The 12,993-nt window shown below is 43.2% G+C and overlaps 1 protein-coding gene across 1 annotated transcript in view; it reads left to right on the top strand.

The window, feature by feature from the left end:
• The window catches only part of LOC146829953 (GTPase IMAP family member 8-like), a 234,129-nt gene extending 230,464 nt beyond the window's left edge, over positions 1-3,665 (top strand). The window contains exon 5 of the mRNA XM_085604216.1: positions 660-3,665. Coding sequence (XP_085460342.1) covers positions 660-1,534 — 875 coding nt within the window. The 3' untranslated portion in view covers positions 1,535-3,665. The remainder of the gene's footprint in view (positions 1-659) is intronic.
• Positions 3,666-12,993: the final 9,328 nt, after the last annotated feature.

Here is a 12,993-nt window from a genome sequence, read left to right as displayed (position 1 = left end):
CTGTAATGCCATGACGGATGTCTATTGTGACCTCATGCCGATTAGGGATAGACCGCGTGACATTTGGGGACCGCATCAGGCAGACCTGAGTAAAGAAGGGAGGGGGCTGAGAGCTCCGCAGGGGGACCACATCAGGGTAGTGTGCCACAGCAGGCCCAGTGCGTTGGATGGTTGTGTAGGCCCCCAATGGACATACGGGGGTCTGCGAGTGGTTCTGTCTTGGTGATGGGAGTGGAATGTGTGACTGGGGATATGTTTATCGCCTGTTTAATGTGGGATACGTTGTATCGGGGAAGAGAGTCAGTTCATACTGTACCCTGCTGTGTATGGTATAGTCACCATGTATTGGACTCCCACGTGTACTGTAAAGTGCCCTCTGCTCATTTATGCAATGATTGGCAATGCTGATAAATATTCTGGCCATGTTGTAAAAAACAGAAAATAAAATCTAATAAGAAAAGCACATCAGATGTGGCTTGACTGCACTACACAGAGTGTAAGTATGTCTGAGCAGAAGGCTTTAAAGGTAAATTATGATCTGTCGTTTATAGAGAACACTGACACTGCTTCAACCAGTTTGCTAGTGCTTGTCTGTATCTAGTGCTACTGTTTTCTGGCGGATGGGGCTTGAAATTCATGGTTTGTTATCTAATTTACAGATTCCTCCAGCTTTGCTGATGGCCCCCGTGAACCGGAGCGGAGATTAATCCTTGTTGGAAAACATGGATCCGGGAAAAGCACCACCGGAAACACCATCCTGGGGAGAGATGTCTTCGAGTCCCGCCCCTCTCCAGGGCCAGTGGCACAGGAATGTCAGAAAAGTTCCTGTGACTTTGACGGGAGAAGCATCTCGGTGGTGGACACCCCCGGCTTCTTCGACACCGCCCAGAGTAATACCACAATCATCGAAGAGATTAAGCGGTGCGCGGTGCTCAGCGCCCCGGGGCCGCACGCCATAGTTGTGGTGCTGCAGGCGGGGAGGTTTACGGAGGAAGAAGGGAGGGTGGTGGGAATAATTCAAGATTTATTCGGGAAAGGGGCGGAACGGCATATGGTCGTGCTGTTTACCTGGAAAGACGATTTAGTCAATGGACTACAGCCTTTAGATTGTAGAGCAGTGGATAAAGTTAAAGAGTTAATTGATGCCTCTCAGGGGTGGTACCTGGCTTTTAACAACAAATCAACAGGAAGAGAAAAGGAGGAGCAGCGGGGGCAGCTGATCCGCATGATTGATAGGATGGTGGCGGAGAACGGAGGGCGCTGCTTTCAGCATCAGATGTACGAAGAAGCCCAGAAGGCCTTAAAAAAAAAAGAGAAAGAGATTTCTCTCAGATCGCAAAAAGAAAGAAATAATGTCAGACAGGACCAGGTTCAAAACTTGGCTGAGGAAGCCGTGCTAGCGGAGGCCGACAAACGCTTTGGATTAGTAGCCCCCGGGGGCACATTTGGGGGTGCGAAGGGGATTGGATCAATCCTTGGAGAAGCTGTAGGGGTGGTCGCCAGCGCTGCTCTTGCATGGGCTTTTAAAATCTAAGAAGTGACACCCGTGAGAAGGGTTTCTCTGAGCAGCATGTCTCTGATAAGAGCATCCATGGGCGATGAGAAAGTTGTGCTCACATCAATCACTGATCAGACATGGTCTTTATAAGAAAGTGTTGTTCAGATGTCCCTACTCCTGTAAAAAGAGTCATTGAAACCCTCCACTCTTAGCTGAAGCTATATCCTGATAGCTGTCGCCAAACTATGCATCCGAATACATTTACATTTTTGATTACAAATACATCAGAAGTGCTGAAAAGATAGGTAACAAGCATTGGCATAGCCAACAGGTCTTGCCTTTGGGACCTGCTATAAGGACCCAAAGGCGAGACCTATTGGCTATGTCAATGCTTGTTTTTACCAGTCTCAGCCTTACAGGGCCAGGACACTTCATCGTGAAGTATCTGCTCGCTGAACACACATTATATATATATATATATATATATATATACATATATAGGTTTCACACACGTTATAGTTACGAATTAGCATTTAAAAAACCTTGCAAATGCACTTAAAAAACCATAGGTTTCACACATGTTATAGTTAGCTGGGCATTTCACTCGTAAAAAAACAATGAAATTCCCCCGTTACAGTTAGTGCAGGCAACTATAACTCACGCGACCGCAATCCTCTGCTGATGGCGTCAGATATTACATCACTGATGACATATGTGTCTTTATGAAAAATAAATATTTGTAATATATGTATAGCGAAAGATTAATGGAAGAAGACATGGGTAAATAAGTGTCTAAAAACAGTGATGTAATATCTGACGTCATTGGGCAGATTCAGATTCAGGGGATATAATGGTCGTCTCCTAAATGAGACAGCTTTGAAGGTACAGGCCATCGACAGGCAATCGCTTTTGGGATCGCGAGAGGTGATGGAGGCCCAAGATGGTGAGAAGACAGAGAACTTACAACTCATTTTGGGGTTCTCTATATAATCAGGAACCATCAGAAAGCTAGTAGAGAGGAATAGGAAAGTGTTGCAGACAGATAATGTTATCGGTAAGATCGTACCAAATAGAACTGAGATCACTTAAAGATCTTTTAGTGCGGAGTCACTTTTCCGAAAGTGTTACTAAAAATACTTTGGCTGGTTTTTATCCTTGTGCTGCCTGTAAGGCATGTAAGAACAGTAGTAAAGTAAAAGAGTATTCCATTCTAGTCAGAATTGGGAAGCGCAGTATTGGTAAATTGATGAATTGTAATGCTAGTTTTGTTGTTTATTGCTTGGTGTGCCCGTGTGGTCTCCGGTACATTGGAAGCACTATCTATCCTGCTAAGAAACGGGTATTGGAGCACACACGGGCAATCACAAATCGTGATACAGCTTACCCAGTGGCAAGGCATTTCGCGGAAATGCATGAATCACGATGTCATAGATTGAGTTATTTCTGCCTGCATCAGGTGCCTGTGATGGAAAAGGGGGGGAGACAGGGTTAAACAACTACGGCAGCTTGAAGCAAGAATGATTATTGAACTTCAAACTCGCATTCCTGGGGAGGTTGAACATGGAGGAGAAATTTTGGTCCTTTATTGGTTAAACTTCCCAGTTTATTGCTATGCTTTATTTGACATCTCAGACAGCTCAAGAAACCTTTTTGAACCCCCTAGGATTCAATCACCTTTCTCTAAAAAATACTTTTTTTGGTAAAACACCCCCTTTTTTCTCGAACCCTCCTTTTTTGCAAAACTTTTTTATAAGACGACCTTTTGATTTGCTAGTCTCTAATTGTCATGTTATGTACATACATTTGAGGCTTAATCAAACATATTTTGCACGGAATGTTTAGGGACAAGTAAAGGTTGTTGGTTCACAAAACAGTATTGATCATTGATAGCCCATTGGAGAGCTTAATTTTGGATGAATCAACAAGTTTTCTGCGCCATTAAATGAGACGGTGTAAGTGGCCATGGAGCTTATTAGAATAACATAATAGGCTCGAATACAATGGTGACACAGATTAATTGAAGATGTTTTTTAAAACTGATGTTTTAGAAATTTGAGTAACTTTGATTAATCTGTTTTCGTTTTTACTATGATTACATGATGTTAAAATGAAATTGGCACTGTAAATATTACGTTGCAATGGGTCTTTAAACAGCAAACCATTATACTTGAACTAGGCTAAAACGGCTGCCTTAGATATGTGAGTCCGTGCGATATATTGCGAAGTCCCTTGTCTATGTTGATCAAATTTTCTATGAACGAATGAGGTAGCCTGGTATTTAAAGGTCTACAATGATGTAAACGAATTGACACTGACGAAGGCCAGGGTGCCGGAACACATGTGTTAATATTTGCCTTGGAAACGCAAATAAAATAAATTTCTTTTGATCGAGCTGGAGTGCGCAGCGTGTTTTCTCTGCGAGGGGCGTGGTAAATTGGAGTATTTTCTGCGGTATCGTCCACGCAAACTGAGCACCGGCACTGTGGAGAGCGAGGGAGCTGGGCGGTTTCGTGAGCATATATATATATATATATTCACTTAAAAAACCATAGGTTTCACACAGGTTATAGTTAGGTGGATATTTCACTCGTAAAAAACGAATGAAATTCCCCCGTTATAGTTAGTTCAGATAACTATAACTCGCGCGACCGCCACTCTATCTCAAGGATGATGTCATCAGTGATGTCATGAGTGATGCCACTGACCATGTCATGAGTGATGTAATATGTGACGTCATGAGCAGTGGATTGCGGGCGTGCGAGTTAACTATAACAGGGGAATTTCATTGTTTTTTTACGAGTGAAATATCCACCTAACTATAACCTGTGTGAAACCTATGGTTTTTTAAGTGAATATATATATGTATAAAGATACTTACCAACTTTACGAAGTCCTCTCCCGCCACTGGAAAACACCTGAAGCTTGCCAGTGAAGGGAACTTCAACTGTAAATACAAAAGACCGAAGTATTAATTTCCACATAAGGTTGCGTGGTAAAACACAATGTATAATAACTGAAATAATAGGTTGAGAGTATTAGAGATACAACATAATTAGCATCCGAATAATTTAGTGTCTTACATTAACGGAGTCATTGAGTAGCGGAAATCGTTAGGAGGCAACCTGCAAGAGAATAGACAGCCACTTATTTAAGACAGGTAATTGCAGTGGGGTAGTGTAAGACTAGAATATAGGAATAGAATGTAATGTGAAATATTTATATAGTTCTGTCTTGCAGGAAGGACCCTACAGAATAGAAGCAGTCCTGTCTGGTGAAGGAAGACGTGGCGTATCTCTTTTCTTTCCAACTCCCCTTTCCCCCCTTAAGTTGCCTGAGTATATGTATATATATTATATGTGTGCTGTGCTTGGGCAACTGAGTTTGGGAATTGCGGAATAGTCATCGGCTCCTGCGGAAGCTTGGCTTTTTGGGACAGATACTTGACAGATTGAAGTGCCATTTTCTAAATACTTCCGCCTGGGCAGGATGGCTGAGGGATTCGATGTCAAGGCCCTAGCTACGGTGTTAGAGGGTATTCAAGTACAACTTAGTGAGGCAATGTTAGAGAATAAATCATTGAGAGAGGAAGTTAGAAAGTCCAGTCAGGAAACTCTATTTTTACGTCAAAGGGTGGAAGAGTTATCAGTTAGTGCAGTTTCTGAATCTAAGGAAAATAAATCTCAGTCTTTTGCTCCTGCTCTCTCGGTGGCAGAACTCACCACGCAGGTTATACATGCCATATCACCCACCATTCCCCTAGCAGCTCCTGAAAGATTTAGTGGGGATCCACATAAGGCGCAAATTTTCCTTACACAATGCTCCTTACATTACCTCTGTAGACCCATCATTTTTAAGGAGGATCAGTCAAAGGTGGCGTTCATGTTGTCCTACCTGAGTGGTGACGCAGCAGCTTGGTCTATGCCATTGGTAAATAACAATGACCCAATTCTGTATAATTTTGATGAGTTTAAACGAGAATTTTTGCGGATAGTCGATAGAAGAGCAGTTTCACAAACCACGGACAACGAACTTTTGGATTTGAAACAAGGAAATAGAGATTTGGTGGCGTATTTGGCGCAATTTAATAAGTTAATAGTAGAGACTAATTGGCCCGAAACAAAGAGAGCTTCAATTTTCTATCGGGGCCTCAAGGAAGAGATAAAGGATGGTCTGGCACAAATTCCTAAGCGACCCACCGATGTATCTGAGCTAATTGATTTAGTATTGCAAATTGACCAACGGCAATGCGAAAGAAAGAGTGAGCGTCGGAAGGATGTCAAGTATCTTCCCCCTCGATTTGACCGCATCAAATTTGAAGGCCCAAAGACCAAGGAAGTTCCTTCAGAAGACGAACCCCTGCAAATCAGCTCTGTACGTGGGCCTTTATCTAAGGAGGAAAGGGAGAGAACACGGTCGGGCAAGCTATGTATGTATTGTTGAGATTCTGGGCATTTTGTAAAGGAATGCGCTAAGAAGCCCAAGAACAATGCCTTAGTAAAAGACAGGCTCCACCAGTAAGAGGAGTTGCCCTGGTGGGAGCTGAAGAAAAGTCGACTCCTGATCCTCAGTTGGTAGCGAATACGTTACAATCTTCGACACCGCATTTAATTGTTGCAAGCACCATTGAATTTGGAGGTGCCAGGATGAAGGATATTTCAATGATGATTGACTCTGGAGCAACGGGCAATTTTTGTGACATCGGCTTTGCGAAGAGGTTGGGAATTGCCTTTGTAAAGAAAGAAAGACCAGAAGCAGTGCGTGCAGTAGATGGTACCAATTTGTCATCTGGCCCCATTGTACATGATACGGAGGTGATTAGATTAACTGGGCCCGGAAACCATGTGAGCATTTTGAGATTCAGTCTCATAGACGCACCCCAATTCCAGCTCATTTTGGGGCTTCCGTGGCTTACGGAACACAATCCTAGGATAGATTGGGCCAAAAGAACTATTGAAATGGATTCTGAATATTGCAAAAGTCATTGTCATAATTGGAGTGTTGAACCTACAGCAGTGTCCCCTTCTCGAAATTTGGTTAGTCAAGCTAAAATGATTTGTGTTATGGAGACACAAGAGATTCCTGAAGAATACTTGGATTTGGCCGCAGTGTTTGATGAAAAAGAAGCCAACAAATTGCCCCCGCATCGAGAATACGACTGCAGAATAAAGTTGGAACCGGGAGCATCTTTGCCATGCAGTCACATTTACGCTCTCTCAGAAAAAGAGAATCAACATCTAAAGGAGTACCTAGAATTGTATCTTGCAAATGGATTCATTCGCCCTTCTCAGTCCCCTGTTTTTTCCCCGCTTTTTTTTATTCCCAAGAAGGATGGAAATCTGAGAATGTGCATTGACTATCGAGCCTTAAATTCAGTAACTAAGAAGAATAGATATCCTCTACCATTAATTTCTGAATTGCTGGATCAGGTTAAGGGAGCACATGTGTATACCAAGCTGGACTTGAGGGGGGATTATCATTTGGTGCGAATGGTGGAAGGCGATGAGTGGAAGACCACTTTTCGGACTAGATTGGGACTCTTTGAATATCAGGTCATGCCATTTGGTTTATGCAACGCTCCGGCGGCCTTCCAGCATTTTGTAAATGATGTTTTGAGAGAATATTTAGATCGTTTTGCTGTCGTCTATATAGATGACATTCTCATTTTTTCTGAAAATATGAGTGAACACGTTCAGCATGTTCGAATCATCTTGAAGGCTCTTTTGGAACACCAACTTTTCGTGAAATTGGAGAAATGTGTGTTCAATGCTAGTCAGGTGGAATTTTTGGGTTTTGTACTCTCCCCTGACGGAGTATCAATGGATGAAGCTAAGGTAAAGACCATTAATGAGTGGCCATCACCTCGAAATGTGAAACAAGTGCAGAGTTTCATTGGTTTTGCCAATTTTTACGGACGTTTCATTGAGAATTTTTCTGAGAAGGTTTCTCCGCTAACCTGTCTGCTCAAGAAAGGAGTTAGGTTTGATTGGACCGTTGAAACAGAGGAGGCCTTCAGTAGATTAAAGAAAGTTTTACGACAGCGCCTGTGCTTCCGCATCCCAATCCTGAGGAGCCTTTCTTTGTTGAGGCTGATGGAATTTTATCTCAGAGGGACAAGACCACCGGTCAGCTTCATCCTGTTGCTTACCGGTCCAGAAAGCTAACTCCCGCTGAGTTGATTTACTCCATTGCCGATAAGGAGTTGTTGGCAGTCAAAGATGCTTTTCAGGAATGGAGGCATTATTTGTTGGGTACTCGACATGAAGTGACCGTGTTCACGGATCATCGGAATCTTCAGTTCCTAAAATCTGCTCGAACTTTGACTCCCAGACAGTTGCGTTGGTCCTCATTTTTTGCAGACTATAATTTTGTATTAACTTAAAAGCCTGGTTCCGCCAATGGAAAGGCTGATGCTTTATCACGTTTGGATACCGGAGAAGATGTCCCGATTTTGGAAAATGAACTGTTAATTCCATAGGAGAAGATAATTGGGGTGATTTTGTTTCCGGAATTTGAAGAACAATTAAATCAAGTTCTCGTTACCTTTAATCTTGCAGATTGGGTCAAAGATGATGGCAATCGAGAGATAAGAAATGGTAGACCTTATTTCAAAGGAAAACTTTTTATTCCTAATGAAGAACTACAAAAGATGATAGTCCAACATTTTCATGATGATTTGTTGGCTGGACACAAAGGAGTAAAGAAGACTCTGGAATTGGTTCAACGTGAATTTTGGTGGCCGTCCATGGAAACTCAGGTGGGACAATATGTTGCCTCTTGTGAGCAGTGTTTGAAGGGAAAATCAGTTAGAATGGCTCCACAAGGTTTACTTCTACCAGTGCCCCCGGCTCCTTATCCATAGCACACAGTCTCCATGGACTTCATTGTAGAATTACCTTCTAGCCAGGGCTTTTCAGTCATTTGGGTAGTGGTGGATCATTTCACTAAGATGAGTCATTTTATCCCACTAAAGTCAATTCCCAGTGCTTCTCATCTAGCCTCCTTGTTCACTCAGCATGTAGTTAAGTCACATGGGATTCCAAGGGTGGTAATTTCTGACCGGGGACCTCAGTTTATCTCTCATTTCTGGAGGTCATTTTTGAAGAGATTGGACATTGACTCTCGTTTGTCTTCCAGTTTCCATCCCGAGACTGACGGTCAAACGGAAAGGGTTAATCAGGAGTTGGAGCAATATTTGCGTCTATTCCTGATGGATCATGAAGGGGAATGGCCAGATATAATTTGGGCAGCTGAGTTTGCTTATAATAATGCGGTACATTCATCTACGGGTTACACTCCTTTCTATTTAAATTCAGGTAGACATCCAAACACCTTTGTGGGACGACAAGAGAGTGATGTTCCTGCTGTGGAGGAAGTAGTTCAGAACCTCCGCAAGGCTTACCAACGAGCTACAGATAATCTGATAAAGGCTAAGGCCTCTTACAAGAAACAAGCTGATAAGATGAGGCGTGGCAGTCCTATATTTGAGTCAGGGGAGGAGGTCGGGATTTCTACACAAAATCTACGTTTAAAAGGAAATCGAAAGTTTCAGCCAAGGTTCATCGGTCCTTTTCAAGTGGAAAGGATGTTGAACCCAGTTAGCGTCAAGGTTAGACTTCCTCCGAGACTCAAGTTCCATTCAGTTTTTCATGTCTCCTTACTTAGGAAGAGTCTTCCGAATTTGAGAAAGAAGGGTCCTCCTATGCCTATTCAAGTCCAGTCTGAAGAGGAGTTTGAAGTTAAGCGAATCTTAGACTTTAGAGTTAGGAGAGGAAAATTGTTCTACCTGTTAGACTGGAAGGGTTTCGGTCCAGAAGAAAGAAGTTGGGAACCTAAGAACAATTTGCAGGCACAACGATTGATCAGAGAATTTCACAGGAAATACCCAAAGAAGCCCGAGGGAGATGAGGGAGGAGTTTTGGTGGGGGGTACTGTCAGGACTGGCTCGTTTAAGGCAGCACAACATGTAAAGACACTTCCCAGTTTGGGCAAAATTCATAAGGTGCGCCAATTCAGATCACGTAAAAACCTGTTCTACAATGATCCTCTTTAATCCTTTGTTAAATGACAGATCAGTACACCGCGGAATCTCAAGATGGCCGCCGGTGATAACCCATCGAGGTTGGCGGTCTAGTGTTTTTCCCTCCTCCTCCACGCAGCTGTGCTTGCTCGCGACTGTCATCGCGGCAAACTGCGCACTTCAACTGCCTTTCTGAGGGATTCGGTCGCAGTATTTTCAGCGGCGTATTTTCAGGCTGGCAAGGTCTAGGTTTGTGAGTATAAGAAGCATTTCCAGAGTATTCTGCTTCCGCGGCTGCGAAAGGTAAGACTGTTTCTCCTTCTATTTCTTGGAACTTGTGAACTTCTATTTGGGAGAAGCAACAGAGTCAGGGTTCTGACTGGAGACATTTGACGAGTTTGGCAGCCTCTTGCCAAGGAAGAGTACAGACTCTCGAGTTTTAGTCAACTTACCTTACAGCGCTCCACAGGCTAATAGGGCAATTAGCTAGTGCTGTGTTATTCCTGTTATCGCTTATCAGCTAAGGAGCGGAGAGCACATTTACCTAAGGAGACAGAGAGAAATAAAAGAAATAAGTTAATTTCCACAAACATCTACAAGTAGGTGTTGTTATGTGTATATATATATATATATATATATATTCACTGAAAAAACCATAGGTTTCAGGGGCGTTATAGTTAGCTGGACTTTTCACTCGTACAAAACCATTGAAATTCTCCCGTTATAGTTCGTTCAGCTAACTATAACTCGCGCGCCCACAATGCACTGCTGATGACATCACATATTACATCACTCATGACATGGTCAGTGACATCACTCATGACATCACTGATGACATCATCCAGTGAATATGTGTTTTTCTGAAAATTACATTTTTTTTTATATATGTATATCTCAAGGTCGATGGAAGAATACATGGGTATAAGTGTCTAAATGGATGATCTGTTTTTGAAAAATTGATTGTATAACTGACTGATTAAGTGTATCTTAGTGAATACATGGCTTAGTGAGTAATGTTTAAATATGTAAATATCTGTATCAGTCTCTCACTTTGTGTATAAGTGGCTGCATGGGTTGGTGAGTAGCTACATGAGTGTCTATATAGGTTATTAGTTGATTTTTGAGTATCAGTATGAGTGTCTGAGTGTCTGTATGGTTCGGTGGGGGGTATTACGTAGTGCATAGGTGCATAAAAGAGTGACTCACTGTTTGTATGTGTTGAAGACAGCATGTGTGCAGGACTGTATGGGTGGATGAGTGTGTGCATGGGTGTGTTAGTGAGTGAATGGCTGTCTCAATAGTGTCTTTATGAGTAACTACATATGTTTTAAACTAGTATATGTGACTATTGGTGTATATAAGTGAGTATATGTGAGAGTGAGAGATTGAAAGAGTTCCTGTATGAATAAGTATGTGTTTCTATAAGTGATTGTTTAAAAGACTAAGTATGTGTAAGTTTCTGTAGAAGTAAGTGTGATGGTGTATGTATAACTGTATATGCAAGTAAATGGATGTTTGATTCTTTATTAGCATGAGTGACTATGTGTGTGAGTAACTCTATGGATGAATGGCGTTGTGTAACAGGATGTATAGGTGTATGAGTACATATGATGAGTGAGTACATGTATGAGTGACTGTATAGGACTGTTGTTGAATGAGTGGATGTGTATGTGGATCTTAGAATTACTGAATAGGTTGTTGTAACTGATATTGGTATGTCCATTGTTTTGAAAATTTTAGTTTCTATTTTTGAATGTGTGTATCAAAGGTTATATTAGGGGGAGAGGAGGTCTGCCACTCTATCACAAGGATGATGTCATCAGTGATGTCATTTGAGATGTCATCAGTGATGTCATGAGTGATGTCACTGACCATGTCATGAGTGATGTAATATGTGACGTCATCAGCAGTGCATTGCGGGCGCGCGAGTTATAGTTAGCTGAACTAACTATAACGGGGGAATTTCAATGGTTTTGTATGAGTGAAAAGTCCAGCTAACTATAACGCCCCTGAAACCTATGGTTTTTTTCAGTGAATTTCTAAGGTTTTTTAAATGCTAATTCCTAACTATAACGTGCCTGAAACCTATGTTTTTTTCAGTGAATTTCAAAGGTTTTCTAAATGCAAATTTCTAACTATGCCTACAGAGATAGGACATGTGAAGAAAGACGAAAAAACGCACTGAAAGAAAAAAAAGAAATGCAGAAAGAAGAAACAGAAGTCCTCAAAGACGAAGAAAAGTGCAGGATGAAGGATAACGTGCAGAAAGAACAAACAGAAGAGCAGAAAGAAGCAGGTGATTAAAACTACCTCTTAAAACGCACCACAGGGCGTGTTTGCACACGTCACCTTAGGCCCCGTCTCCTCACTTCCCCACTGTGTAAACACGCCCTGTGGCCGTTTTAAGTTGGGAGATTAAGTCCCCTTGAATCCACTAGGTACCTCCAGTAAGCGCCACAGAGCTGCGTTGCAGAGAGATGTAAAAAGGGGCACGGCCTAGACCACCTCTCTGCAACGCAGCGCAGTGGCGCTTACTGGAAGCACCTGGTGGGCTAGTTGGCCTCCAGGGTCCCTCAGGATTGAAGGGGAATTATTTCCCCAACTTAAAACGCGCCACAGGGCTTGTTTGCACACGTTAACTCAGGCCCCGTCCCCTCTCTTCACCACTGTGTAAACACGCCCTGTGGCCGTTTTTAGTTGGGAGATTAAGTTCATTTGAATCCTGAGGGTCCCTAGGGTCCAACTAGCCCACTAGGTACCTCCTGTAAGTGCCACAGAGCTGCGTTGCAGAGAGGTGTAAAAAGTGGCACGGCCTGGACCACCTCTCTGCAACGCAGCTCAGTGGCGCTTACTGGAAGCACCTGGTGGGCTAGTTAGCCCCCAGGGGCCCTCAGGATTGAAACGGAATTATTTCCCCAACTTAAAACGCGCCACAGGGCGTGTTTGCACACGTCACCACAGGCCCCGTCCCCTCCCTTCACCACTGTGTAAACGCGCCCTGTGGCCGTTCTGAGTTGAGAGATTGAGTCCCCTTGAATCCTAAGGGTCCCTAGGGTCAAACTAGCCCACTAGGTACCTCCAGCAAGCGCCACAGAGCTGCGTTGCATAGAGGTGTAAAAAGGGGCGTGGCCTCAGAACACCTGTCTACAACGCAGCTCCCTGGCACATACTGGAGACACCTGTTGGGCTAGTTGGCCCTCAGGTACCCTAAGTATTGAAGAGGAATTAATTCCCCAACTTACAACTGGCCAGGGGGCGTGTTTGCAGAGTGCTGCAAGGAGGGGGCGTGGCCTCCAGCGCGATGCCGGTCTTTTATTTATTTTATTTTTTTAAGAAGGAGGGCTGTGTGGCCCCCCTTCTTTTTCTAAATTACTGGCCCTGGGGACCCCATCCCCCAGGGCCTGCACCCTAATTTTTTTTGTTGAAAAAAATAAATTTGGCCCTCCCAAGACCTTAATCGGCCCCGGGGACCCCAACC

The sequence above is a fragment of the Triturus cristatus genome, chromosome 5_1, assembly GCF_964204655.1.
Source record: "Triturus cristatus chromosome 5_1, aTriCri1.1, whole genome shotgun sequence".
In the NCBI taxonomy this organism is placed as follows: domain Eukaryota; kingdom Metazoa; phylum Chordata; class Amphibia; order Caudata; family Salamandridae; genus Triturus; species Triturus cristatus.
This window is presented reverse-complemented; position numbering and strand designations above follow the sequence as displayed.